This window comes from Heterodontus francisci, chromosome 12 (genome assembly GCF_036365525.1).
Source record: "Heterodontus francisci isolate sHetFra1 chromosome 12, sHetFra1.hap1, whole genome shotgun sequence".
NCBI lineage: Eukaryota > Metazoa > Chordata > Chondrichthyes > Heterodontiformes > Heterodontidae > Heterodontus > Heterodontus francisci.
The window spans coordinates 57,825,958-57,853,245 of record NC_090382.1 but is presented as its reverse complement, the minus strand read 5'-3'; the positions used below and the strand labels follow the sequence as shown (position 1 = coordinate 57,853,245).

Here is a 27,288-nt window from a genome sequence, read left to right as displayed (position 1 = left end):
ACAATGACAACTGGCTGTTCACCCTCCCCCTTTAGAATGTTCTGCAGCCGATCTGAGACGTCCCTGACCCGTGCACCTGGGAGGCAACATACCATTCGGGAGCCTCGTTTTCGACCACAGAACCGCCTATCTACTCCCCTTACAATCGAATCCCCTACGACTATAGCCCTTCCACTCTTTTTCCCGCCCTTCGGAACAGCAGAGCCAGCCACGGTGCCATGGACCTGGCTACTGCTGCCTTCCCCTGGTGAGCCATCTCCCTCAACAGTATCCAAAACGGTATACTTGTTTTGGAGGGAGATGACCGCAGGGGACTCCTGCGCTGCCTCCTGCTCTTTCTCTGCCTTTTGGTCACCCATTCCCTTTCTCCCTCAGCAATCCTAATCTGCGGTGTGACCAATTCACTAAACGTGCTATCCACGACCTCCTCAGCATCGCGCATGCTCCAAAGTGAGTCCATCCGCAGCTCGAGAGCCGTCATGCGGTCTAACAAGAGCTGCAGCTGGACACACTTCCTGCACGTGAAGGAGTCAGGGTCATCAGCCAGGTCCCTGAGCTCCCACATTGAGCAAGAGGAGCATGATACGGGTCTGAGATCTCCTGCCATTTTTAATCTTAAGTTTAAACTTAGTTAAATGAAAAAGGAACGAAAAGTTTTTACCAATCACAATAAAACCAGAGAAATCGAAAAAGCCTTACCTTATAAACACCCCACCGAGTCCTTTTTTTTGGTTAGAGGAGGAGGGCGGGTGGGAGACACTACAAGTGTGGTGTCTCGGGTTCAGAAACCGCCCAAATATATAGTGTTTTACTTACCCAGCAGCCCCCTGGCCTCCGCCGAAAAACAAAAGGAAATTATATTTACTTTCAAACGGACTTTCCCAGCTGCTCACTCGCTCACACGCTGCTCCCGAAAAAGCTGCTGCACTGAAAGGAAAGTTATTTTAAACCGCCCAAATATATAGTGTTTTACTTACCCAGCAGCCCCCTGGCCTCCGCCGAAAAACAAAAGGAAATTAAATTTACTTTCAAACGGACTTTCCCAGCTGCTCACTCGCTCACACGCTGCTCCCGAAAAAGCTGCTGCACTGAAAGGAAAGTTATTTTAAACCGCCCAAATATATAGTGTTTTACTTACCCAGCAGCCCCCTGGCCTCCGCCGAAAAACAAAAGGAAATTAAATTTACTTTCAAACGGACTTTCCCAGCTGCTCACTCGCTCACACGCTGCTCCCGAAAAAGCTGCTGCACTGAAAGGAAAGTTATTTTAAACCGCCCAAATATATAGTGTTTTACTTACCCAGCAGCCCCCTGGCCTCCGCCGAAAAACAAAAGGAAATTAAATTTACTTTCAAACGGACTTTCCCAGCTGCTCACTCGCTCACACGCTGCTCCCGAAAAAGCTGCTGCCTTCTTTACTACAGTGACTGTTCTAGAGTCTATGCAAATTTGAGCCGTCCCATCAGGTTTAGTCATCAAGATCATCTGCGAATTCCAGCTATCCTGACTAGGTTCATCTAAGCTGTCCTTCAGCATGCATTGTACCTCTGCTTCCACTTGGGCCTGTCTGTCTGGACCTAAGCAACAAGGATGTCGTTTTAAAGGAACGGCTCCCCCTATACCCACATCATGTGTGTCTAAGGTTGTACATCCTGGCTTATCCCTACAAACTTTTTGAAACGTTGTGAAAACCCTGGTTAGGACTTCACGCTGTTTTGCCTCCAAGTGTAAAAGCCTATTGTTTACTTTTCCTAGCCATTCTGCATTTGCTAATGGGATAGTTGGAGGTTCAACCTGAGAATTTCCTAAACCTACTTCTGCCTCATCCTCACTATCCTTTTCCTTTTCCACAGTCCCGATTACCTGACATATCCTCCTCCCTGCGGTAATATGGTTTAAGCATATTAATGTGACACAACCGGTTCTTCTTCCAGCTATCAGGGGTGTCAATCAAGTAATCTACCTTACCCACTCTTTTGATCACTCTATATGGGCCACTGAACCGTGCTTTCACTGTTTCTCCCTGTGATAGTAACAACACTAATACTTCATCCACTGGTTTTATGGTAGGTTGTGGTTTTCCCACCGTTTGACAAGTGTGGCATGCCCTACAAAACTCTCACATCCTTTGTAAGACCTGGCCAGTAATAATGTTTACTTATGTGTGATTTGGTCTTCCGAATTCCCCCATGTCCTGAAAAGGGAATGTCACCTTAATAATCCTTGGTGATATTTAGGTGGTACCACTATCTGTTAAACAACTGTCTAGTCTTGGTCGGCTGGTCTATGATGCTCTCTCCATTTCCTCCTCAAAACCCATATTTTGCCATATAATAGCCTTTCACCTCCGCTTCTGACAGAGCCTTCTGTGCTATTTGGTAGATCTCTGGATCAGCTTGCTGTGCTGCAATGATAGACGATCTGTTAAATATCTCATTTGGATTATCTAAATCCCCAAATAAGGTTTCAGATGCCTGATTATCTATTTGTGGTGCCCCTTTTACCTCCGACAATGGATCCTGTTTCGCCATTACTCAGGTAACTACACACACAGGAAATATTCCCGGAACTTGCTCCTGTAATTGCTCCGTTTCCTTAATTTCACATGGTTCCTCTGTAACCATAGGAGAAACTGATCCAGCCAAATCATTTCCTAGGAGTGGATCAATTCCCTTTACTGGTAAACTGTAGACAACATCTACAGTTAATATGCCAGATATTAAGTCACTCTCTAGGCATAATTTATACAAAGGTATGGGTATACACATCCTGCCAATTCCATTAACTAAAACTTTAGCGTTCAAGGTGCTCTCTGGTGGAAAACTCATCTTTCCCAAGCAAGAATGTTTGGGTTGCTCCTGTATCTCTGAGTACAAAGATAGGTTTTCCTGCCTCACTTACAGGATACGGAGTTACTCTCCCCTTTAACAAAAAATCATTATAACTCTCAGGTATTTTATTATTAACCTCTACACTCCTCTTAGTTTTAGTATCTGGTTTCACATTCACAGCTGTCATTAAAGCTATAGCCTGGTCTGCTATACTCTCAGTCAGAGTCTTTTCCTCTGCACTCAGAGCGAAGAGGGGACATGAAGAAACACTGGCGGGCAAGATAAAGGAAAATCCTAAGGTGTTTTATAAGTATATTAAGGGCAAGAGGATAACCAGGGAAAAAAAAAGTAGGGCCCATTAGGGACCAAAGTGGCGATCTGTGCATGGAGCCGGAGGACATGGGTGAGGTTTTAAATGATTACTTTTCATCTGTGTTCACTATGGAGAAGGACGATGCAGATGTAGTGATCAGGGAGGGGGATTGTGATATACTTGAATAAATTAGCATTGAAAGAGAGGAAGTATTAGTTGTTTTAGAGGGCTTAGAAGTGGATAAATCCCCAGGCCCAGGTGAGATGTATCCCAAGCTGTTATGTGAGACAAAGGAGGAGATAGCAGGGGCTCTGATACAAATTTTCAAATCCTCTCTGGCCACAGGAGAGGTACCAGAGGATTGGAGGACAGCGAATGTGGTACCATTATTCAAGAAGGGTAGCAGGGATAAACCAGGTAATTACAGGCCGGTGAGTCTAACATCAGTGCTAGGGAAACTATTGGAAAAATTCTGAGGGACAGGATTAATCTCCACTTTGAGAGGCAGGGATTAATCAGGGATAGTCAGCATGGCTTTGTCAGGGGGAGATCGTGTCTATCTAACTTGATTGAATTTTTCGAGGCAGTGACTAGATGTATAGATGAGGGTAAAGCAGTTGATGTAGTGTACGTGGACTTCAGTAAGGCTTTTGATAAGGTCCCACATGGGCGATTGGTTAAGAAGGTAACAGCCCATGGGATCCAGGGCAATTTGGCAAATTGGATCCAAAATTAGCTTAGTGGCAGGAGGCAGAGGGTAATGGTCGAGGGTTGTTTTTGCGATTGGAAGCCTGTGACCAGTGGTGTATCACAGGGATTGGTGCTGGGACCCTTGCTGTTTGTAGTGTACATTTATGATTTAGACGTGAATATAGGAGGTATGATCAGTAAGTTTGCAGATGACACAAAAATTGGTGGTGTCGTGAGGAGGAAAGCCTTAGATTACAGGACAATATAGATGGGCTGGTAAGATGGGCGGAACTGTGGCAAATGGAATTTAATCCTGAGAAGTGTGAGGTGATGCATTTTGGGTGGACTAACAAGACAAGGGAATATACAATGGATGGTAGGACCCTAGAAATTAGAGGGTCAGAGGGACCTTGGTGTACTTGTCCATAGATCACTAAAGGCAGCAACACAGGTAGATAAGGTAGTTAGGAAAGCATATGGGATACTTGCCTTTATTAGCTGAGAGGCATACAAGAGCTGTATAAAACGCTAGTTAGGCCACAGCTGGAGTACTGTGTACAATTCTGGGCACCACACTATAGGAAGGATGTTATTGCACTGGAGGGGGTGCAGAGGAGATTCACCAGGATGATGCCTGGGTTGGAGCATTTCAGCTAAGCGAGACTGAAAAGCTAGGGTTCTTTTCCTTAGAGCACAGAAGGCTGAGGGGGAACATGATTGAGGTGTAAAAAATTATGAGGGGCATTGATAGGTTAGTTAGGAAGAAACTTTTTCCCTTAGCGGAGGGGTCAATAACCAGGGGGCATAGACTTAAGGTAAGGGGCAGGAGGTTTAGAGGGATTTGAGGAAAAATCTTTTCACTCAGAGGGTGATTGGAATCTGGAACACACTGCCTGAAGGAGTGGTAGAGGCAGGAACCCTCACATCATTTAAGAAGTATTTAGATGAGCACTTGAAACGCCATAGCATATAAGGCTACGGGGCAAGTGCTGGAAAATGGGATTAGAATAGTTAGGTGCTTGATGGCTGGCACAGACACAATGGGCTGAAGGGCCTGTTTCTGTGCTGTATAACTCTACTCTAACTTTGTGTACCCCAACAAGTCCTATGGGTTTACCTCGCATTGTCCAGCACTCTGAACGAAGATGACCCGTTTTGTTGCAATGTTAACACTTTGGCTTGCGAACCTCACTTCTACCCTCAGCACCTTCCTTTCTGACCTGGGGCATTCCTAGCTGTTCCTTCTTGTCCCCGGCCACTTGTCTTCCTTTCACTCTCCCACTTTCTATCCTTCTTGGGTTTATGGGGGTGATGGACAAAATAGGTTGGCTTATTCACAAGCTCAAAATCATCAGCAATCCCTGCTGCTTGCCTAGATTTCAAAACTTTCAGGTTATCTATGAGTTCTTACTACTGAAGGAATGGAGTTTTTAAACTCTCAGAGAATCAATTCTCGAAGGTTCTCATATGTGGGTTCTATCATTAATGCCTGTATCCAACGGTCAAAATTCATCTGCTTCACCCTCTCAAATTCTATCGATGTCTGCCCAGTCAATCTCCGTAAGTTCCTAAACTTCTGACGATAAGCTTCAGGGACTAACTCATTACGCAGAGAGAATAGCCTTTTTTGCCATCTCATAATCTGCAGAAGCCTCTTCAGAGAGCATGGCATAAGCATCATGAGCTCTGCCTACCAACCTGCCCTGCATGAGCAATGTCCAGCTTTCTTTCGGCCATTTCATCTGTTTGGCTATTTTATCAAAAGATATGAAAAATGCCTCTACGTCCCTTTCCTCGAACTTAGGAAGACCCTGTATAAATTTAAACAACTTCTTGCTCGGTCCGGATCTAAATTCAGATTCTTCCTGACCCGAATTTTCCCTGGATTTAAGACTACCCCTTTGTCTTAGTTCCATCTCTTTTAGCCTAAATTCCTTATCTTCTCTTTCACTCTTTCTCTGATGTTCAAGTTTTCTTATTTCTAACGGAATCCTAGCCAATTCCACTGCATCACTCTCGAACCTACTACCTTCTTGTTCCTCGTATTGCCCTTCATCTATATTATCATCACCCTCTTCTACTAATTCCAAATGTTCAGCTATCAATCCAATTATCCCTGCTTTTTTGGCATCTGATTTCAATTCCAACCCCAATTTCACTGCCAATTCTTTTAATTTATTCTTAGTTAAAGTTATCAAGTCACTCAGGGAAACATTCTGCTTTCCCAAAAACTCTGCTACAACCACTAATGCCATAACAATGGTATAGACTGTAAATTATTATACAAGAGACCTGGTTCTTTTAATTTCTTTGTAACTGGCATCTGATTTAGATCCCAACAATCAAGTTTCCAATTGATAAGATCCCAGACTTGACAGCAATTAATCTGATACCAAACACAAGACCCCAATTTAAATGTTATCCCAGAGACAAGTAATTACTATTATTCCAAATGCAAACCCTGCAAATTTGTCTGATTCTGATCCCAGACGCGAGTCACCGAATTAAATATGATTCAACTGCAAGCGAGCCCCCAATTAAGATATGATTCAAATCCACAGATGAGAAACCCAATTAATATGTGATTCAAATCTTGAGTGAGCCCCCAATTAATATGCTTTTCAAGTCGCGGACGAGCCCTCAATGTTACTGACCGCTCCTGTCAAAGCCCCCAATCAAAATATACGATTCTGATTGTGATTGGACCAACGCACTGTTAATTCAATCCTGTCACTCCAAAGACTGGCTAACATATCATTTAAACTTTCCAAATTAAAGAAAGACCCAGCCAAATTGTACCATCTATTAACCCCCAAATGAGGCTTACTAAACCAGGTGTCTTTAAATCAATAAAATAACTTTTTAATTAGAAGAACTAAATTCTTAAACACTTTGAAGATATAAACAACATTTACAATAGAAAAAAATAGAGTCCTTGCAAATTTACAGTACAATGTTGCTCAAAGTCCTCACAGAATGTTGCTCGAAGTCTTCACAGAATGTTGCTTTCCTTCTCCAGCAAATTTCAACAATAAACGACTTGCAAACTGTTCCAATGGAATCAAGCTGACTTTTAGAGTTTTTGAGGGCTAAAAGATTGTCATAGTCTAACTTCCCTTTCTTCAATTTAAATTACCAGAGATCTGTGTTTTGGCTTGACTTTTTCTTAGAATTTTGTGAGAAAATAATAAAAGACAAAAATCTTATTCCTTTAGTTTAAATGGTTGAGAGCTGTTTCTCAGGTGTCTGAACACCATGGCTGACCTCTGTTTGTGTGTTCTGTCAGAACCAACTGTCTTCAACTATAAGCTAGTTCAAAACTGAATTGTAACAAATGTATCGCATGAGACTCACTCCCAGTGGCTATATCTATGGTAACGAGAATGCACTCTTTGAATTGCAGTCTCCAAATGGCTGCTTCCAACAGCAACCGAAAATGCACCGTTGTATAACTCCTGAGGTTTGCTGGTTCTTAAAGCAATACTGATCCTTTGCAAACCTTAAAGGCAAACCGCATATTCCCGGGAGAAAAAAACTACAGGACCATGACAAAGTGCAAGGTAATACATTTTGGTAGGAAGAATAAGGAAACCACATACTGTTTGGAAAGCAAGTGTCTAAATGGGTTTAGTAAGATAGGGATCTGGGTGTACAGACACACAGATCATTAAAATAGTTAAATAAAAACAGAAAGATCTGGAAATAGGATCTGTGAAGAGAGAAGCAGGGTTAACGTTTCAGATCTGTGACCTTTCATCAGAATAGAAGTAAACAGTAGTAAAGGAGTGATGCAGGTTAATAACGCCATTAAAAAAAGGAAAAAAGTACTGGGGTTGATTTCTAGAGGGAAAGAATTGAAAAGCTGGATCCAAAGCCGTTGGCATTAGTCTGCCTAATATTTAGATGGAGGATGTCAGACGGACAGTCTAATAGCACTGAGGCAATGCAGAGTTTCGAGCCATAGTGGAGTTGGGTATCCTCAGCATGTGGAAGCTGGCCTTTGTGCCTATGGCTGATGTTGCAAGGGGCAGCATTTAGATGAGGAAGAGCATAGGGCCAAGGATGAAATCTTGGGGTAACTCTCAAGAACATGTTGTAGGGGTGGGGGGAAAAAGCCACTGCTAGAAATGCTCTAGTGAAACTAAGCAAGGGTAAGCTTTGGAGGACAGTGCTTGCTGTTCAGGGAATTGCAGACAAAAACTCGGGTCTGACCAAAAATTAGAATACAAACTACACCATTGGTACCAAACATGTATTAAATTCTCCACAAAATCCAATAGTGCAGAATATTTCCACCATCTAAATATGATTTGTGAACATTACCCAGACAATTTAATTAAAAGTTTAAACAAAAAGCCTAGGATCATAGTAGTTAAGATGTTCCGTTCATGAACCTGTGATTGTGGATTTGAATATCAGGGCTGTCTGTTTTAGATATACCAGCCACAAATATAGCAAGTTTAATAGATTCTCAGCTGAAATGCCACATGAATCATCCATGGAGTGAAAACATGAAAGATCGAACATGCTCCCTTGAGGTGCATTACTTTAAATGAGTGATACAAAGAAGCCTGCAGCTCAACAGTCCGTTCTCATTTCCCCTTTCCTTCCACCCCTGCAACAAAGGACTTCCATCAAACACACGTTACCTGTTTATTTGCCAGTAGCACTAGTGGCAGCAATGGATCTTCTTTGAGCAGTTGATGCAGCTCCTGCCCAGCAAGAGGCAAACGTTCCTGGTCTGCAGAATCCACCACATAAATCAACATTTGGGCTTTATTTAGGTATAGATTCCAGTATGAACGCAAGTTGCAGCTACCACCAACTGTTGAAAAACAAAGTATCTTTAAGAACTAAATTGGATATTTTGTGCAATTTTAAGTTAAAGGCATATACTATTCAAACTGCAACTTGCATTTCTATAGCATTCCTCAAATGCTGCAAGATGTCTCAAAATACTGTAAGTGAATACCAAGCTGGAGGGAAAAAGGGAAAATGGAGAGGGTTAGGGTAAGAATCTGTTGTCACAGTTGTAAAGTTTTGAGGAGGTTTTTAAAAGTAGGGAGAAAGGTGGCAAAATGGAAAATAACTGGACAGATATTTTCAGAGGATAGGAGCATAATGATTAAATAAGCGGCCCCCACGATGGAGCAGAGGACAAGGAGTATCAAGATGTTAAAGCAGAGCATGTGTGCAGGAATATGAAGCTGGAAGAGGTCATTATCGCCATGGAGGCATTTGAAAGCGAGGCTAAGAGTAGTGTTTGAGCACTGTGAACCAGCAGAGCTTGGAGGATGGGGTGGGGATAGGTGATGTTAGACAAAAGAAAATGAGAGTGAGGATACAGACTGCCATGTTATCAATGATTTGTAATTGGTAGAGAGTTGAAGCAGCGAGGCCACTCAGTTCATTAGAAAAAGTTGTGCCTCAATGTAATTAAGCTTGGTCTTGGATTTCATCAGTAGTGAGGGCATGGTGATGCTGTGATGGTGGAAGAAAGTAGTTGGTATCAGTGGATGTGGATGTGCTGAAGGAAACTGAGCTTCGGATCATGCAATATTGCAAGGTTCTGTATCTCCTGATTTAGTCTGAGGTAGTAATTGGAAGGATTGATGGAGTTATGGTCACACTGATGTAGGTGTTGACCACTGTCAAAGCAGTTTTCAGTTTTATCAATATTAAGCTGGAGGAAATTTTGGTTTAGTCTTGGTGTTGATGTCCTAAGCAATCCACATTATAATAGATGATCAAAAATGATTTTGTGGCTGTAATATTATGTTAAGCCATCTTAATATTTTGCAGTTTAGTTTAGGTCTACAGCGCAGTGAAATGGAAAATCATGGGGTGGAACTTTTAATTTTGGTGGGTTGTAAAACAAGTGATAAAGGATTAGCTGGTGTTATACATTCTGCCCAACTTGACTTGAGTTTTTAAATCTGTCAGCTATCAAGGTCATTTGCCTGGCTCCAGTCCACAAATTACTAGATTTATTGAGTTTAATTTCACAGCTTTTCATGGTGGGATTAGAACTCATGACTTCCCGGTACCATAACCTTACTAAGGTTTCTGGTTCTGTGTATTTCTGGAACATAGGAAATAGGAGCAGGAGTAGGCCATCTGGCCCTTCAAGCCTGCTCTGCCATTCAACCAGATCATGGCTGATCTTCTACTTCAACGCCATTTTCCCGCACTATTCCCATATTCCTTGATATTTTTAATATCGAGAAATCTATCAAATTCTGTTTTGAATATACTCAATGACGGAGCCTCAACAGCCCTCTGGGGTAGAGAATTCTAAAGAGTCACCACCCTCTGAGTGGAGAAATTCGTCCTCATCTCAGTCCTAAATGGCTTACCTCTTATTCAGAGACTGTGCCCCCTGGTTTTAGACCCACAGCCAGGGGAAATATCCTTCCGGCATCAACCCAACGAGCCCTGAAAGAATTCTGTATGCTTCAATGAGATCACCTCTCATTCTTCTAAACTCTAGAGAATACAGGTCCAGTCTCCTTAGTCTCTCCTCATAGGACAATCCCGCCATCCCAGGAATCAGTCTGGTGAATCTCGGTTGCACTCCCTCTATGGCAAGTATGTCCTTCCTTAGGTAAGGAGACCAAAACTGTACACCTTACTCCAGGTGTGGTCTCATCAAGGCTCTATACAACTGCAGCAAGACATCTTTACTCCTGTGCTCAAATCCTCTTGTAATAAAGGTCAACATATCATTTGTCTTCCTAATTGCTTGCTGCACCTGCATATTAGCTTTTAGTGACTCATGAACAAGGACATGCGGGTCCCTTTGGACATCAACACTTTCTAATCTCTCACCATTTAAGAAATATTTTGCATTTCTGTTTTTCCTACCAAAGTGGATAATTTCACATTTTTCCACATTATATTCCATCTGCCATGTTCTTGCCCACTCAGCCCTGTCTAAATCTCCTTGAAGTCTCGTTGCATCCTCCTCACAACTCACATTCCCACCTAGTTTTGTGTCAGTATATTACCACTAATCCCATGTGCTCTAATTTTGTTTACTAACCTCCTGTGTGGGAACTTATCGGAAGCCTTCTGAAAGTCCAAATACACCACATCCACTGATTCCCCCTTATCTATTCCGCTAGTTACATCCTCAAAAAACTCCAACAGGTTTGTCAAACATGATTTGCCTTTCATAAATCCATTCATAATTTCCAGAGTATTAGTGTTTATTTTTATTCATTTTTATTTATACCAAATGCAGTGCTTTCATTGTTGCATTGAAGAAAAATTACCACAAGAGACTGCATTCAGAAGTATTGGAGCACTGCAAGTCAAGATAGATCAGTGTGGGCCAAGATAAAGGCAGCAGAGTTTTGGATGAGCTGAAATTTATGGAGGATGCAGGATGGGAGGCTAGCCAGGAGAACATTTGAATAACTGAACCTGCATTAACAAAGGCATGAATCTAAAACGCAGCTTAGGAACGAACAGGATGTAGAGTTTGCATACAGTTCAGTTCAACCTGACACATTAGCCCAGGGAGGAGAATGGAATTGTTGGTGAGGGTATAGATGTTGTGAATCTTCAATTTTCCCGATATTTAATTGGGTAAGCTCATCCAAAGTAGATGCCTTGACAGGCAGTCTCAGCACAGATGCAGTGGAGGAGTTGATAGAGATACAGCTGGATATCATTGGCATATACATGGAAACGGACTCCATGCCTGGATGATGTCGCTAATGGGAATCATGCAAGTGAGGCAGGAGCCAAGGATAGGTCCAGAAATGATGTTGTGGGGTGGGAAGAGAAGCCATTTCTAGAGATACTTTGGCTACGATCAGTTAGATATAAGTGGAACCAAGCAAGGTAAGTTCCACAAGAGCTGCACAGAGGAGAGGTGCTGGAGGAGGACTGTGTGATTAACTGTATGAAGGAGAAGTTGAAGTAGAGGTTGAAGAGGACAAAAATCATAGGTCATGTGGTCATAGGCTTTGCTCGGGTCTTTTCCATGTTGAGAGACAGGTAGGAACATGGTTGGGTGAAATCAAACAGATAGCTGCATGGATCTGGGAGGTAACAACATGTTCAAGGACCTTAGAGACGAATGGAAGATTGAAGATGAAACATTAGTAAGCAAGGACAGAGGAGCTGAGGGTTGGTTTTCTTAAGGCGGGGTTAAGGACGGCCCTTTTGAAACAGAGGAGGATAGTGTCTGAGGAGAGTGGACAATTTACAATAGACTAGCAGGGGGACAAGGAAGAAAAGTTGGGTGATCAGTAATATGGTGGAAATGAGTTAAAAAAAGCAGAAAGTAAATCTTGTGGAGATGAGCTTTTGCAGATGGTAGGGGAGCAATTAGGGAGAGGTGGCTCAGGGCTGGAGTGGGGATGGGACAGGTAAAAGTCTGGCTTGGTGGGTAAAGAGAAAGGGGAAAGCAGCAGAGATAACTGAAAAGATGGCCCCATCTTCATTAAAAAGCAATCCATGTGCTCCTAGCACTTGTTAGAGGAGAGGTGGAGGGGGCAAGAGAAAGAGGTAGTAGAGAAAAGGAGCCTGAGTTTGTCATCCTGGATCATTCCAGAGCAATGGTCAGTTTCGGAAGAAGATAGTGAGGCCTCAAGCAAGAGCTTGATGTGATCAAGTCGAATCTGGTTAAGCCAATTGTTTGTTGATATACACAAGTGTAAAACTGCATATGCATTAGGACACTTGGATAAAACAATCTTTTATACAGCTTTATATTGTTGAAGGTATGTGTATTTGATATGAGTGCATAGCTCTACATAGAAATGAAAAGCAGAAACCAGAGTTTTGACTTATTGCATTAGAAATGTTTCATGTCACAGCTGTTTTTGAAGAACAAATAACAACTCGAGACTTCAACAGGACCCACAACAAGTGTTAACTGCCCTTCTTTCAAATATGTTTCCCAAGATGGTTCAACTATTGGAGAAACTGAATCTGGCTATTTCCTGGGTCTGTTGACCAGCATATGTTAACATTTCACAGAGATTGCCCCTGTGACCTTTGACTTGCTTCATTCTTTCAGAATCGATGCTTCTTATTGAATATGCTGATAGGTTGGCTCAGTTATTTGTCATGGCAAAGAGACAATCGTTGTTCGCTCAGATACAGATGGCTGAAATTAATAAACCTGATCCTGCCTATCTAATTGAAAATATAATTCAGAAATTCCTATTTTGTCACAATGCTAACTGCAGTTTAATTGAAAGGCAACTACTATCTTTCCATTCCTCCAGCAACCTCCACTTCTTTCAGTCATGTCAAAGCTGCCTTGTAGCTTCCTCTCTATCCTTCATCAATGTTGATAGCACAATTTATCCTGTAGAAAAAGCTGACCCTCAATTCTTGACCTACTGCCAATGATAAACTGTCACACCAACAACATCCTCCATCTAGCCCAACTGCTGCATGGAAGAAACATGCACTAACCCACCTGCCAATGGAATTTCATAGTTATAGCTACGCCACCAGAAAGACCGATACTACTTACCAGAACAAACCACGTACTAGCTGTACACCTCTGATGGGTTGCACCCACAATGCTTCTGTATACTACAGTGAAATGTATAATTGCATGCCTATATGTTGTCCAGGTAGAACATCTGCATTTATTGAAAAAGACAGATCTCTTTACACTTACAGCACTAATCTCTAGCGTCAAAGAATTTTCCTCCATTGCCCCAGCAGTTCTAGGAACAGGGTTGATATCAATTTTTATTTCTGCCAGATCTGTTGGATCCTCCACTCTAATCTTCAATAGCAGTTCAGCTGCTTCACTGCCTGACATTGATCATTTGTACAGTTCTTAACATTCACTTAAATTATCGATCACCTTGAAAGTTCCATGCCAACAATTACCTATGCTTCACCACAGGTAGCATAATGGTAATGTTACTGGACTACTAATCCAGAGGCCCAGACTAATGTCTGGAAACACAAATTCAAACCCCACCACAGCAGGTGGGAGAATTGAAATTCAATTAATTGATAAATCTGGAATAAAAAGCTAGTGTCATTAAAAATGATCATGCAACAACCAGATTGTCACAAAAACCCACCTGGTTCACTAATGCCTTTCAGGGAAGGAAATCTGCCATCCTTACCTGGTCTGGCCTACGTGACTCCAGACCCACAGCAATGTGGTTGACTCTTAACTGCCCTCTGAAATAGCCTAGCAAGCCACCCAGTTATATCAAATTGCTAAAAGTCAAGGAAGAATAAAACCGGACGGATCACCCGACATTGACCTAGGTACAGGAAACGACAAAAGCACACCCTGCCCAGTTGACACTGCCAAGTCCTCTTCACAAACATCTGGGGACTTGTCCTAAAATTGAGAAAACTGTCCCATAGACTAGTCAAGCAACAGTCTTAGTCATACCGAATCATACCTTACAGCCAATGTCCCAGGTGACTCCATCACCTTCCCTAGGCATGTGCTGTCCCACCGGCGGGACAGACCCACCACAGGTGGCAACATAGTGGTGTACAGGAGGGAGGGAATGGCCCTGGGAGTCCTCAACATTGACTTTGGACCCCATGAAGTCTCATGGCATCAGGTCAAACATGTACAAAGAAACCTCCTGCTGATTACCACCTACCACCCCCAACTCAGCTGATGAATCAGTACTCCTTCATGTTGAACACTGCCTGGAAGAAGCACTGAGGGTAGCTAGGGCACAGAATGTACTCTGGGTGGGGGACTTCAAAGTTCATCACTAAGAATGGCTCGGTAGCACCACTACTGACCTAGCTGGCCGAGTCCTGAAGGACAGATCTGCCAGACTGGACCTGCAGCAGGTAGTGATAAAAACCAAGAGGCAAAACCTATTTGACCTTCTCCTTACAAATCTACCTGTTGTAGATGCATCGATCCGTGACAGTATTGGTACGAGCGACCACCACACAGTCTTTGTAGAGACCAAGTACCGTCTTCACGCTGAGGACACCCTCTATCATGTTTTGTGGCACTACCACCGTGCTAAATGGGATAGACTCACAACAGATCTACCAGCTCAAAACTGGGCATCCATGAATCATACCTAGCACAAAGGAAGATGGTTGTGTTTGTTGGAGACCAATTATCTCAACCCCAGGACATCGCTGCAGAAGTTCATTAGGGTACTGTACTAGGCCCAACCAACTTCAGCTGTTTCATCAATGACCTTCCCTCCAACATAAGGGCAGAAGTGGGGATGCTCGCTAATGATTGCACAATGTTCAGTACCATTTACAACTCCTCAGATACTGAAGCAATCTGTGCCCACATGCAGCAAGACGTGGACAAAATTCAGGCTTGGACTGATAAGTGGCAAGTGACATTCGGACCACACAAGTGCCAGGTAATGACCATCTCCAACAAGAGAGAATCTAATCATCTCCCCTAGACATTCAAAGGCATTACCATTGCTGAATCCAACATCAACATCCTGGGGCTAGCGTTGACCAGAAACTGAACTGGACCAGCCTTATAAATACTGTGACTGCAAGAGCAGGTCAGAGGCTGAGAATTCTGCAGTGAGTAACTCACCTCCTGACTCTCCAAAGCTTGTCCACCATCTACAAAAGCACAAGTCAGGAGCGTGATGGAATACTCTCCACTTGCCTGGAATGAGTGCTGCTCCAACACCATCCAGGACAAGGAAGCCTGCGTGATTGGCACCCCATCCACTACTTTAAACATTCACTCCGTCCACTACCGGCACACTGGCAGCAGTGTGTACTATCTACAAGATGCACTGCAGTAACTCGCCAAGCCTTTCCAAACCTGCAGCCTCTACCACCTAGAAGGACAAGGGCAGCAGACACTTGGGAACACCACCTGCAAATTCACCTCCAAGTCTCTCACCATCCTGATTTGGCACTATATCATCATTCCTTCAGTGCCGCTGGGTCAAAATCCTGTAACTCCCTTCCTAGCAGCACTGTGGGTGAACCTACACCACATGGAGTGCAGCAGTTCAAGAAAGTGGCTCACTACCATCTTCCCAAGGGTAATTGGGGATGGGCAATAAATGCTGGCTTTGCCACATCCAAAGAATGAAGAAAAAAATTGCTTGTTTTCTGGTGATCTTTTTGCCTAAGTTACATACCTCATGAAAACTCTGGTGAATCAGTGGTTACTGCTTTAGACACCTCCAATGCCTCTGACAATGTCTGGCACTGTGCACTTCAAAACAATTTACCATCATAAATAGTCTCCAACAAAGTTCTGTTTATTGCAATCTAAATTCCTCCAAAATGCGCTGTAGTAAATGGCTCTTTAACTATTTTTCATTAGCTCAGTAGTTCCCGATGTTTCTTTCCATTTCCATTATCAATGGCCTCCCAAATTCATCATCTAATCCTATCCACTATTTTTCTAAGAATACAATTTTACATTCAGCAACTCCCTCCATGTGACATAACCTCAGTGCACAAAAGCTCCAATTCTCCCTTAATGTGGTTGCTGAATCACTACATCTTCATCTCTATTCCGCTTGATGCGTCTATGAAAGAAAACTCTCAGTTCCTGAGAAATATAGCTTCTTATATCTCTCACTAGTCTAACTAACATCCGTACATTTGAAGCTCCACCTTTACCTCTATTTGTGGCATTCTTAGCCTTGCTATCTGCTCTGACCTCAAAAGAACTCCCACATTTTTTACAGATATCCCCAAGAAACTTGTTTTTCTCTTTTGTGCCAAATACTTCTTTTTTGTTCGACTTGAATACAGCTCCTATATCTGGGAAGGCTGTTTTCGGATTATTCGTATACTTCTAGACAAGATTATGGAAGAAGCTGGTTATCTGAAAGGTAATGTTTCTCTTGCCTCTAATTTCTCCTTTCCTCCAGCACAAGGTTATTTGGCTCTCTCTAATTTATGAAAACTACTATGGTCATGGCTCCTCTTAAATTTCCCTCCGATCCTCCTAAACTGAAAATATTCTATTCTATACACTTTTCCTCCTTTCTAACCTTGTTTTTGCAATCCACTAATACATTCTTTCCCAGGATAACAAAACTGCACATTCTTTACCTTCCTCCTTCCTACAATCTTCAGGCTTTGAAAAACACTTTTCCTCAACTAATCATCAGTATTTTGTCTCCACTTGCTCCTTTCAACTCTGCATGATGTGCCTTGGCCTTTCACCTTGGTTTTTAATTATATTTTGCATATCAGCAATCTCAGTAGTAGGATTGTCAAAATTCAACCCAATTTTGATGTCGGATCTTTTCCTATGGATAACAACTTGTATTTATATAGCACCTTTAACGTGATAAAACATTCCAAGGCACTTCACAGGAGCATTATAAAACAAAATATGACATCAAGTCACATAAGGAGATATTAGGACAGATGACCAAAAACTCAATGCAAGCTTCAGGAACCGCCCTTCATCTTTTCGACTGGGCACTTTACAACCTTCCGGACTCAACATTGAGTTAAACAATTTTAGATCAACCACTGCCCCCATTTTTTGTGCTTTTTTGCTGATTTGTTTTCCTTTCCCACTTCTTTCTTTCTTAACCCCTTTACTCTGCATTCAGACGGCTGCTATCCTGCCATTCACACCTCATCCATACATATCTTTTGTTTCTTTACTTGTGCCATTACCACTCTCCTTGGCTTTGTACCATGAAACCAGTTGTATATTGTTGCTAGCATTTAAGATGCTAGGTCGAGCTTTGCTTACAGAGATCTTGGAGTCTTTGTAAGTCTAAATAGTAACTCATTTATTGTATTGACACAATTATATACATACTCTTATGCATGTCTAGCTAGAACATCTCATGATGCTTCTTGCTTCTCCCAAGCCTATTACCCATGTGACTCTTACATCATTGTCACCAGAGTGGGAGGTGTTACTCTCACTATCTCAAACATTAACCCTTTCAGACCCTTATACTACATTCCCACCCCCAAGTCTTTGGTCATATATTCTTTTAATTTATTTTTGTTTTTGACTTTACAAACTACCCCATCTCCCCAAGTCTCTGACATCACAGATTCAATGTGCCAGGAAGTTTTATGACTCTCCCTGATCGTGTTCTTGTCTGACTTGGAAGATAAGCTGTTTTTCCTGGAAGTCTTGTTTGACAACTTTGATGGCCTTGTATTATCCAGTTGTCTCTGGATTTCAGGATCACCATCTGGTTCATCCAGATATATGACTGTTTTGTTTTGTTTGTGGAATAGGGATAAGGTTTCTCCTATTTCATCTTATTTAGTACATACCTCAGAAGGTACTACAAGATCTCTGATGATTTTCATCTCTCTGGATGAGTACACCTTTTCTTCCTAGGACTCATATCCATACCTATTCTCCTTCCTTCATTTGGGTAGGTTTCCGGTAAGAAATCTATTATAATTGTGAGCTTGCTGTTTCCTGTAAGAATTTCTCTGTCTTGAGCTCTGATAATCCTGGACTTCTAGCCCTGGAAGTAGTTTTTTCGATAGAATAGGAAGTTGAGATTTTAGCTTCCTCCCCATCAAAAGCTCTGAAGGTTCTAATCCACATAACAACGGAGTAGATCTATAGTTTAAGATTGCAGTTGGGAGACCTTCCTTCTTCTTCAACAACAACTTAATAGTTCCGACTCCTCCCTCAGCTTCACCATTGGATTCAGGATACCTAGGGGAACTTGAGATGTACAAATCCCCGTTTTCTTGCAAATTGTATGAAGTATTCATTTGCGAACTGTGATCCATTGTCTGACACAACCTCGTCAGGAATATCATGCGTTGCAAAGATCACCTGTAAAGCTCGAATGACAAATTCTGTAGTTGTTATGTACAACCTTTTTACTTCAATCCATCTTGAGAAATAATCGAATCATTAACATGTAGGATTTTCCATTATACATAAATAGATCCATCCCTAGACATTCCCCCAGTCTGGTCAGGAATTGTGTCAATATTAAAGGTTCCCTCTGATCTGCAACAGCCTGCTTGACGAAGTGCAGCTTCTTGATGCGCATACCTGGCAATTAGAGATTGTGTGTTCTATGTCTTCGGATATTCCTGGCCACCAAATGGAAGATTGAGCCCGTGCTCTGCATTTTGTGATAGCCATGTGGCCGTAATGAATTCTTTCCAAGATATCTGACCAGCGTCAGACCGCAATGGCCAGTCTGTTGTTATACACCAGCAAATCATAGGTACATAGGAAGATAGGAACAGGAGTAGGCCATTCAGCCCCTTGAGCCTGTCCCGCCATTCAATGAGATCATGGCTGATCCGCGGCCTAACTCCATATACCTGCATTTGGCCCATATCCCTTAACATCTTTGCTTAACAAAAATCTTTCTATCTCAGATTTAAAATTAACAACTGTTCTAGCTTCAACTGCTGTTTGTGGGAGAGAGTTCCAAACCTCTACCACCCTTTGCATGAAGAAGTGCTTCCCAACATCTCTCCTGAATGGTCTGGCCCCAATTTTTAGACTATGTCCCCTAGTTTTAGAATCTCCAACCAGTGGAAATAGTTTATCTTTATCTATCCTGTCTTTTCCTGTTAATATCTTGAAGACTTCGATCAGATCACCCTTTAACTTTCGAAATTCTAGTGAAAACAGGCCTAATTTTGTAATCCCTCCTCGTAACTTAACCCCTGTAGTCCAGGTATCATTCTTGTAAACCTACGTTGCATTCCCTCCCAGGCCAATATATCCTTCCAAAGGTGTGGTGCCCAGAACTGCTCACAGTACTCCAAGTGGGGGCTAACCAGGGTTTTGTGCTGCTGCAGCATAACCTCTGTGTCTTTATACTCCAATCCTCTAGATATAAAGGCTAGCATTCCATTAGCCTTTTTGATTATTTTCTGCACTTGCTCGTGGCATTTTAAAGATCTATGCACCTGAACCCCCAAGTCTCTTTGGACATCCACTGTACTTAACCTCTTCCCATTTAGAAAGTATCCTGCTCTATCCTTTTTTGGTCTAAAATGGATAATCTCACACTTGCCCGCATTGAAATTCATCTTGCCACAGTTTTGCCCACTCACCTAGTCTGTCAATATCTCTTTGTAATTTTATGCTATCATCTAGACTGTCTACAATGCCGTCTAACTTTGTGTCATCAGCAAATTTGGATATATGACTTACTATGCCATCATCCAAGTTGTTAATGAATAATGTGAATAATTGAGGCCCCAACAGATCCCTGCGGGACACCACTAGTCACATCCTGCCAATCAAAGTACATACCCATTGTCCCCACTCTCTGTCGCCTACCACTCAACCAACTTCCTAACCATGTCAATAATTTGCCCTCAACTCCATGGGCTTCTACCTTAGTTAACAGTCTCTTATGTGGGACTTTATCAAATGCCTTCTGGAAGTCCATATAAATAACATCCATAGACATTCTCCTGTCCACTACCTTAGTCACTTCTTCAAAAAATTCAATGAGATTTGTCAGGCATGACCTTCCCGTCATGAATCCATGCTGGCTGTCCCTAATTAACTGAAATTTTTCAGTCACCCTATCCTTGATTATAGACTCCAGCAACTTGCCCATCACATCTGTCAGGCTAACTGGTCTGTAATTTCCTTGGTTCCCCCTTTCACCCTTCTTAAAAAGTGGAGTGACATGTGCAACTTTCCAATCCAGAAGGACCACTCCTGAATCTAGGGAACTCTGAAAGACTATAGTTAGGGCATCTACAATGTGCTCCCCTACTTCCTTTAACACCCTCGGATGGAAACAGTCAGGTCCTGGGGATTTCTCACTCTTCAGTTCCATTAATTTCTTTGTTACTGATGTTTTACTTACGTTAATTGTATTAAGTTCCTGTCCCCTATAGGCTATTAATTTTTTTGGGACTTCCGGCAAGTTATCCTCCTTTTCAACTGTAAATACTGAGGCAAAGTAATTGTTCAACATGTCTGCCATTTCCCCATTATCAATGACAATATCTCCATTTTCAGCTTTTAGTGGGCCTACATTGCTCTTGACCACCCGCTTTCCCTTTATGTAACTATAAAATTTCTTCTTATTGATTTTGATGTCCCTTGCACGTTTCCTTTCATAATCTCTTTTAGTAGCTCTTATAAGCTGATTTGTGACCCTTTGCTGGTCTTTGTATCAATCCCATTCAGCTGGATCGGTGCTGCGTTTTGCATTTTTGTAAGCCCTTTCTTTTAGTTTTATGCTATCCCTAATCTCTTTAGTTGTCCATGGCTGTTTTTTCTGTGAAGTGGAGCTTGTTCCTCTCAGCTCTGTATTTTGTTAAATGTTTCTTTAAATATTCTCCACTGTTCTTCAGTCATTTGACCCATTGACAGACTTACCCAGTTTATCGTGGACAGTCTCTGTCTCATCCACGATAGTGAAGTGCTTCCTGAATTCGAAGAAAATTTTCATTATCTTACTGCTGGGATGTTGCTGTGGCCAACCTTGTGTGTAGTATTGGCAAATACGAATGCCATCATCAACTCGTTTTTGAGTGTGACAAACTTCTTGGAGCTTTTGTGAACTTGCTGCCATTGTGACGCTGTGAACTGTGAATATGACTCAATCTAGTCAACTAATCTAACATCCTGCTGTGTAGGATGGTCAACCGTAGCTCTCGATAATGCACCTGCAGAAATTTGCATCTTTCCCTGTACATATACCATCTCATATGTGTACCTCATTAACCTCAACCGGAATCTCTGAATTCTTGGAGGCATTCTTGCAATTTCCTTCTCATCCAGTAAGGAAACTAAGGGTTTGTGGTCTGTCTCAATGACAACTTTTAAGCTACTAATGTAATCTGAGAACTTCTTGCAAGCCCACGTGACTGCAAGTGCCTCTTTCTCAACTATAGCATAACTTGTATCAATCGCGGACAATGCCCTAGATGCATAATAGATCGGTCTTTGACAACCATCTGGCTGTTCTTGAAAAAGGACTGCCCTTAACCCTGTAGATAAGGTGTCTGCTGCAATTGTGGTTGGTAGCAAGGGGTTATAATGCACTAAGACATCTGGCGAAATGAGCATTTCCTTGATCCTTCAAAATGCCTGCTCTTGACATGCATCCCAACACCATGCTTGATCTTTCTTCAAGACTTGTCTTAATGGATTGATAACTTGTGCTAAATTGGGTAAAATGTTTGCCAACTGATTAACCATTCCAAGGACTCGAAGATGTTGGACAGAAGTAGGAATTGGGAATTCCCTAATTGCTCTCGTCTTGCAGAAATGCCATTATGTCCTTGCTACTAACAACGTGCCCTAAGAAATGAATAGATATTTGAGAATTCATATTTTCCATTAAGTGTAAGCCCTTCTTCTTAAAGACAATTTAAAACCGCTCTAACCCTCAGGTCATGTTCTTCAACAGATTCTGCAAGAATCGAGGAACTGTAAGATATTAATATTAGTAAAAATAAAGTACAAGAGAAATTAATGGGACTTAAAGTAGATAAATCCACTGGACCTGATGATCTGTATGTAAGAGAGTGTTGAAAGAGGTGGATGCAGAGATGGTAGATACATTGGTGGTCATCTTTCAAAATTCTATAGACTCTGGAATGGTTCCTACAGATTGGAAGGTGGCAATCGTAACCCCACTATTTAAGGAGGGAAAAAGAAAATGGGGAACTATAGACCTGTTAGTCTAACATCAGTCCTGGGAAAATGCTAGAATCTACAATAGAGGATGTGTCAACAGGACACTTAGGATTGGAGAGAGTCAACATGGATTTATGAAAGGGAAATCATGTTTGATAAACCTGTTGGAGTTTTTTGAAGATGTAACTAGCAGAATAGATAAGGGGGAACTGGTGGATGTGGTATATTTAGATTTTCATAATGCTTTTGATCAGGTCCCACAGAAGAGGTGAGTGAACAAAATTAGAGCACATGGGATTGGGGGAAATATACTGGCATGGATTGAGAACTGGTTAACGGAGAGAAAACAGAGAGTAGGAATAAATGGGTCATTGTCAGATTGGCAGACTGTGATTAGTGGGGTACTGCAAGGATCAGTGTTTAGGCCCCAGCTATTCACAATCTATATCAAAGATTTGGATGTGGGGATTAAATGTAATATTTCCAAGTTTGCAGATGACATAAAACTAAGTGGAAGCATGAGTTGTGAGGGGGATGCAAATACACTTCAAGGGGATTTGGACAGACTAAGAGAGTGGTCAAAAATTTGGCAGATGGAATACAATGTGGAGAAATGTGAGATTATCTACTTTGGTAGGAAAAACAAAAATACAGAATATTTCTTAATTGGTGAGAGGCTGGGAAGTGTTGAACTTCAAAGGGACCTGGATGTCCTCAAGTCACTGAAAGCTAACATACAGGCACAGCAAGCAATTTAGGCAGCAAATGGTATGTTGGTTTTAATTACAAGAGAATTTGGGTTTAGGAGTAAAGATGTCTTACTGCAATTTATAGAGCCTTGGTGAGACCGCACCTGGAGTATTGTATGCAGTTTTGGTCTCCTTACCCAAGGAAAGATATACTTGCCATAGTGGGAGTGCAATGAAGGGTCACCAAACTAATTCTTGGGATGGAGAGATTGCCCTATGAGGAAAGATTAAATAGACTGGGCCTTTATTCTCTGAAGTTTAGAAGAATGAGAGGTGATCCAATTCAAATATACAAAATTCTTACAGGGCCGGACAGGTAGATGCAGGAAGGAGGTTTCCTCTGGCTGGGGGGTCCAGAAACAGGAGACACATTCTCAGAAGGGGCAGGCCATTTAGGACTGAGATGAGGAGGAATTTCTTCACTCAGAGGGTGGTGAATCTTTGGAATTCTCTGCCTCAGAGGGCTGTGGAGCCTCAGTCATTGAGTATGTTCAAGACTAAGATCGATAGATTTCTGTATATTAAAAAGATCAAGGATTTCGGGGATCGTGCAGGAAAATGGAGAAGAAGTAGATGATCAGCCATGATCTCATTGAATGGTGCAGCAGGCTCGAAGGGCTGAATAGCCTACTCCTGCTCCTATTTCTTATGTTATGTTCTGTTCTTCATGGACCAGGATGTCACCCATATAGCATATTACCCCTTTAAGGCCCTGTAGAATGTTTGACATATTTCTTTGGAAAATTTCAGATGCAGATGTTATACCGAATGGTAAACAATTAAAACAAAATCTTTCGAACAGAGTGATAAATATTGTCAGTAATCTTGACTTCTCATGCATAGGAACTTGCCAAAAACCACTATTCACATTGAGTTTAGAGAAGAGACAATAATGCTGTTGGATATGAACATACGAATTAGGAGCCGGAGTAGGCCACTCGGCCCTGTTTCACCTTTCAAAAAGTTCATGGCTGAACACATTTCCACCTATCCCCGATAACCTTCCACCCCCTTGCTCATCAAGAATTTATCTACCTCTGCCTTAGAAATATTCAAAGACTCTGTTTCCACCACCTTTTGAGCAAAAGAATTCCAAAGACTCACCACCCTCAGAGAAAAACATTTCTCATCTCAGTCTTAAATGGGCGACCCCTTATTTTTAAACAGTGACTCCTAGTTCTAGATTCTCCCACAAGGGGAAACATCCTTTCCACATCCACCTTGTCAAGACCCCTCAGGAACTTGTATGTTTCAATCAACTCACCTCTTACTCTTCCAAATTCCAGCGGACACAAGCCTAGCCTGTCTAATCTTTCCTCGTAAGACAGCATGCCCATTCCCAGTATTAGTCTAGTAAACCTTCTCTGTACTGCCTCCAACACATTTACATCCTTCCTTAAATAAGGAGACCAGTACAGTACAGAGTACTCCAGATGTAGTCTCACCAATGCCCTGTATAGCTGAAGCATAACCTCCCTACTTTTGTAGTCAATTCCCCTTGTGATAAACAATAACATTCTATTAGCTTTTCTAATTACCTTTTGCGATTCATGCACTAGGACACCCTGATCCCTCTGCATTTCAGAGCTTTGCAATCTCTCACCATTTACATAATAAGCTTCTTTTTTATTCTTCTTGTCAAAGTGTACAATTTCCCACTTTCCCACATTATACTCCATTTGCCAGGTCTTTGCCCACTCACTTAACCTATCTATATCCCTTTGTAGTCTCCTTCTGTCCTCTTCACAACTTACTTTCCTACCTATCTTTGTGTCATCAGCAAATTTAGCAACCATACCTTCGGTCCCTTCATCTAAGTCATTTATATAAATTGTAAAAAGTTGAGGTCTGTGGCACAACACTCGCTACATCTTGCCAACCAGAAAATGACTCATTTATGTCTACTCTCCGTTTCCTGTTGGCTAGCCAATCTTCTATCCATGCCAATATGTTACCTCCTACACCATGAGCTTTTATTTTCTGCAATAACCTTTGATGTGGCACCTTATCAAATGCCTTTTGGAAATAGAAGTACACTACATCCACCAGTTCCCCTTTATCCACAGAACATGTAACTTCCTCAAAGAATGCCAATAAATTAGTTAAACATGATTTCCCTTTCACAAAACCATGTTGACTCTGCCTGATTACCTTGAATTTTTCTAAATGCCCTGCCATAACGTCTTTAGTAATAGTTTGTAACATTTTCCCGAAGACAGATGTTAAGCTAACTGGCCTGTAGTTTCCTGCTTTCTGTCCCCCTCTATTTTTGAATAAAGGAGTTACATTTACTATTTTCCAATCTAACAGAACCTTCCCCGAATCTTGGGTACTTTGGAAAATTAAAATGAATGCATCAACTATCTCACTAGCCACTTCTTTTAACACCCTAGGATAAAGTCCATCTGGACCCGGGGACTTGTCAGCCCGCAGCTCAACAATTTGTTCAGTACCACTTCGCTGGTGATTGTAATTTTCTTGAGTTCCTCCCTCCCTTCCATTTCCTGACTTACAGCTAATACTGGGATGTTACTTGTAGCCTCAATAGTAAAAACCGATGCAAAATATCTGTTCAATTCATCTGCCATCTCCTTATTATCCATTACAAATTCCCCAGACTCACTTTTTATAGGACCAACGCTCATTTTGTTAACTCTTTTCTTTTTTAAAAATATCTATAGAAACTCTTATTAACCGTCTTAATATTTCTAGCTAGCTTTCTCTCGTACTCCAATTTTACCTTCCTTATCAATCCTTTAGCCATTCTTTGCTGTTTTTTTATATTCCATCCAATCTTCTGACCTGCCACCCATCTTTGCGCAATTATAGGCTTTTTCTTTAAGTTTGCTACTATGTTCAACTGTTTCAGTTAACCACGGATGGCGGGTCCCACCCTTGGAATTTTTCTTTCTCATTGAAATTAATCTGTTCTGTGTACTCTGAAATATCCCCTTAAATGTCTACCACTGCATCACTATTGACCTATCCCTTAACCTGATTTGCCAGTTCACTTTAGCTAGCTCTGCTTTCATGCACTCATAATTGCCCTTATTTAAGTTTAAAATACTAGTCTTGGACCCACTCTTCTCTCCCTCAAACTGAATGTAAAACTCAATCATATTATGATCGCTACTGCCTAGGGGCACCTTAACTATGAGGTCATTAATTAATCCCATATCATTGCACAATACCAGGTCTAGTATAGCCTGCTCTCTGGTTGGCTCCAGAACATACTGTTCCAAGAAATGATCCCGAAAACTTTCTATGTACACCTCGTCTAGGCTACCTCTGCCCATCTGATTTTTCCAGTCTATATGCAGGTTAAAATGCCCCATAATTAATTATCGCTGTACCTTTCTGACAAGCTGCCATTATTTTTTCCTTTATACCCCGTCCTACAGTGTGGTTAATGTTAGGTGGCCTGTACACCACTCCCACAAGTCACTTCTTGCCTTTATGATTTCTCAACTCTACCCAAACTGCTTCTACATCCTGGTCTCCTGAACTTAGGTCATCCCTCTCTATTGCATTAATACCATCATTAATTAATAGAGCTACCCCTCCAACTTTTCCTAGCTTCCTGTCCTTCCTAAATGCCATGTACTCTTCAATATTCAAGTCCCAATCTATGTCGTCCTGCAGCCATGTCTCTGTAATGGCTATCAGATCGTACTTATTTATTTCTATTTGTTTCGAATGCTACGTGCATTCAGATACAGAGCCTTTAGTTTTGTCCTATTATTTTTGTAACCTCTAGCCTTATCTGTTGATTTACTTTCCAATATTGTACACTCTGTCCCTTCTTGTCAGAGTCTGTTTATCATATCCCATATTAATACTTTTCTCTCTTGCCTTGTCTCTAATCCTTGATTTACTATATCTTCCCAAATTTGATCCCTTGCCCCCAATATTCAGTTTAAAACCCTCTCTACTTCCCTAGTTATACGGCTCGTTAGAACACCGGCCCCAGCACAGTTCAAGTGTAGACCATCCCAATGGTACAGCCACCACTTTCCTCAGTACTGGTGCCAGTGTACCACGAACTGGAACCCACTTCTACCACACCAGTCTTTGAGCCATGCATTAATTTCTCTAATCTTATTTGCCCTATGCCAATTTGCACTTGGCTCAGGTAATAATCCAGAGATTATTACCTTTG

General features: G+C 41.7%; 1 protein-coding gene across 2 annotated transcripts in view; it reads right to left on the bottom strand.

Moving 5' to 3' along the window:
• The window catches only part of LOC137375599 (ADP-ribosylation factor-like protein 9), a 50,356-nt gene that overhangs the window by 8,029 nt on the left and 15,039 nt on the right, over positions 1 to 27,288 (bottom strand). For both annotated transcript variants that reach the window (XM_068042965.1, XM_068042966.1), the window contains exon 3: positions 8,483 to 8,658. In XM_068042965.1, the coding sequence (XP_067899066.1) occupies positions 8,483 to 8,658 (176 nt within the window). The remainder of the gene's footprint in view (positions 1 to 8,482; positions 8,659 to 27,288) is intronic.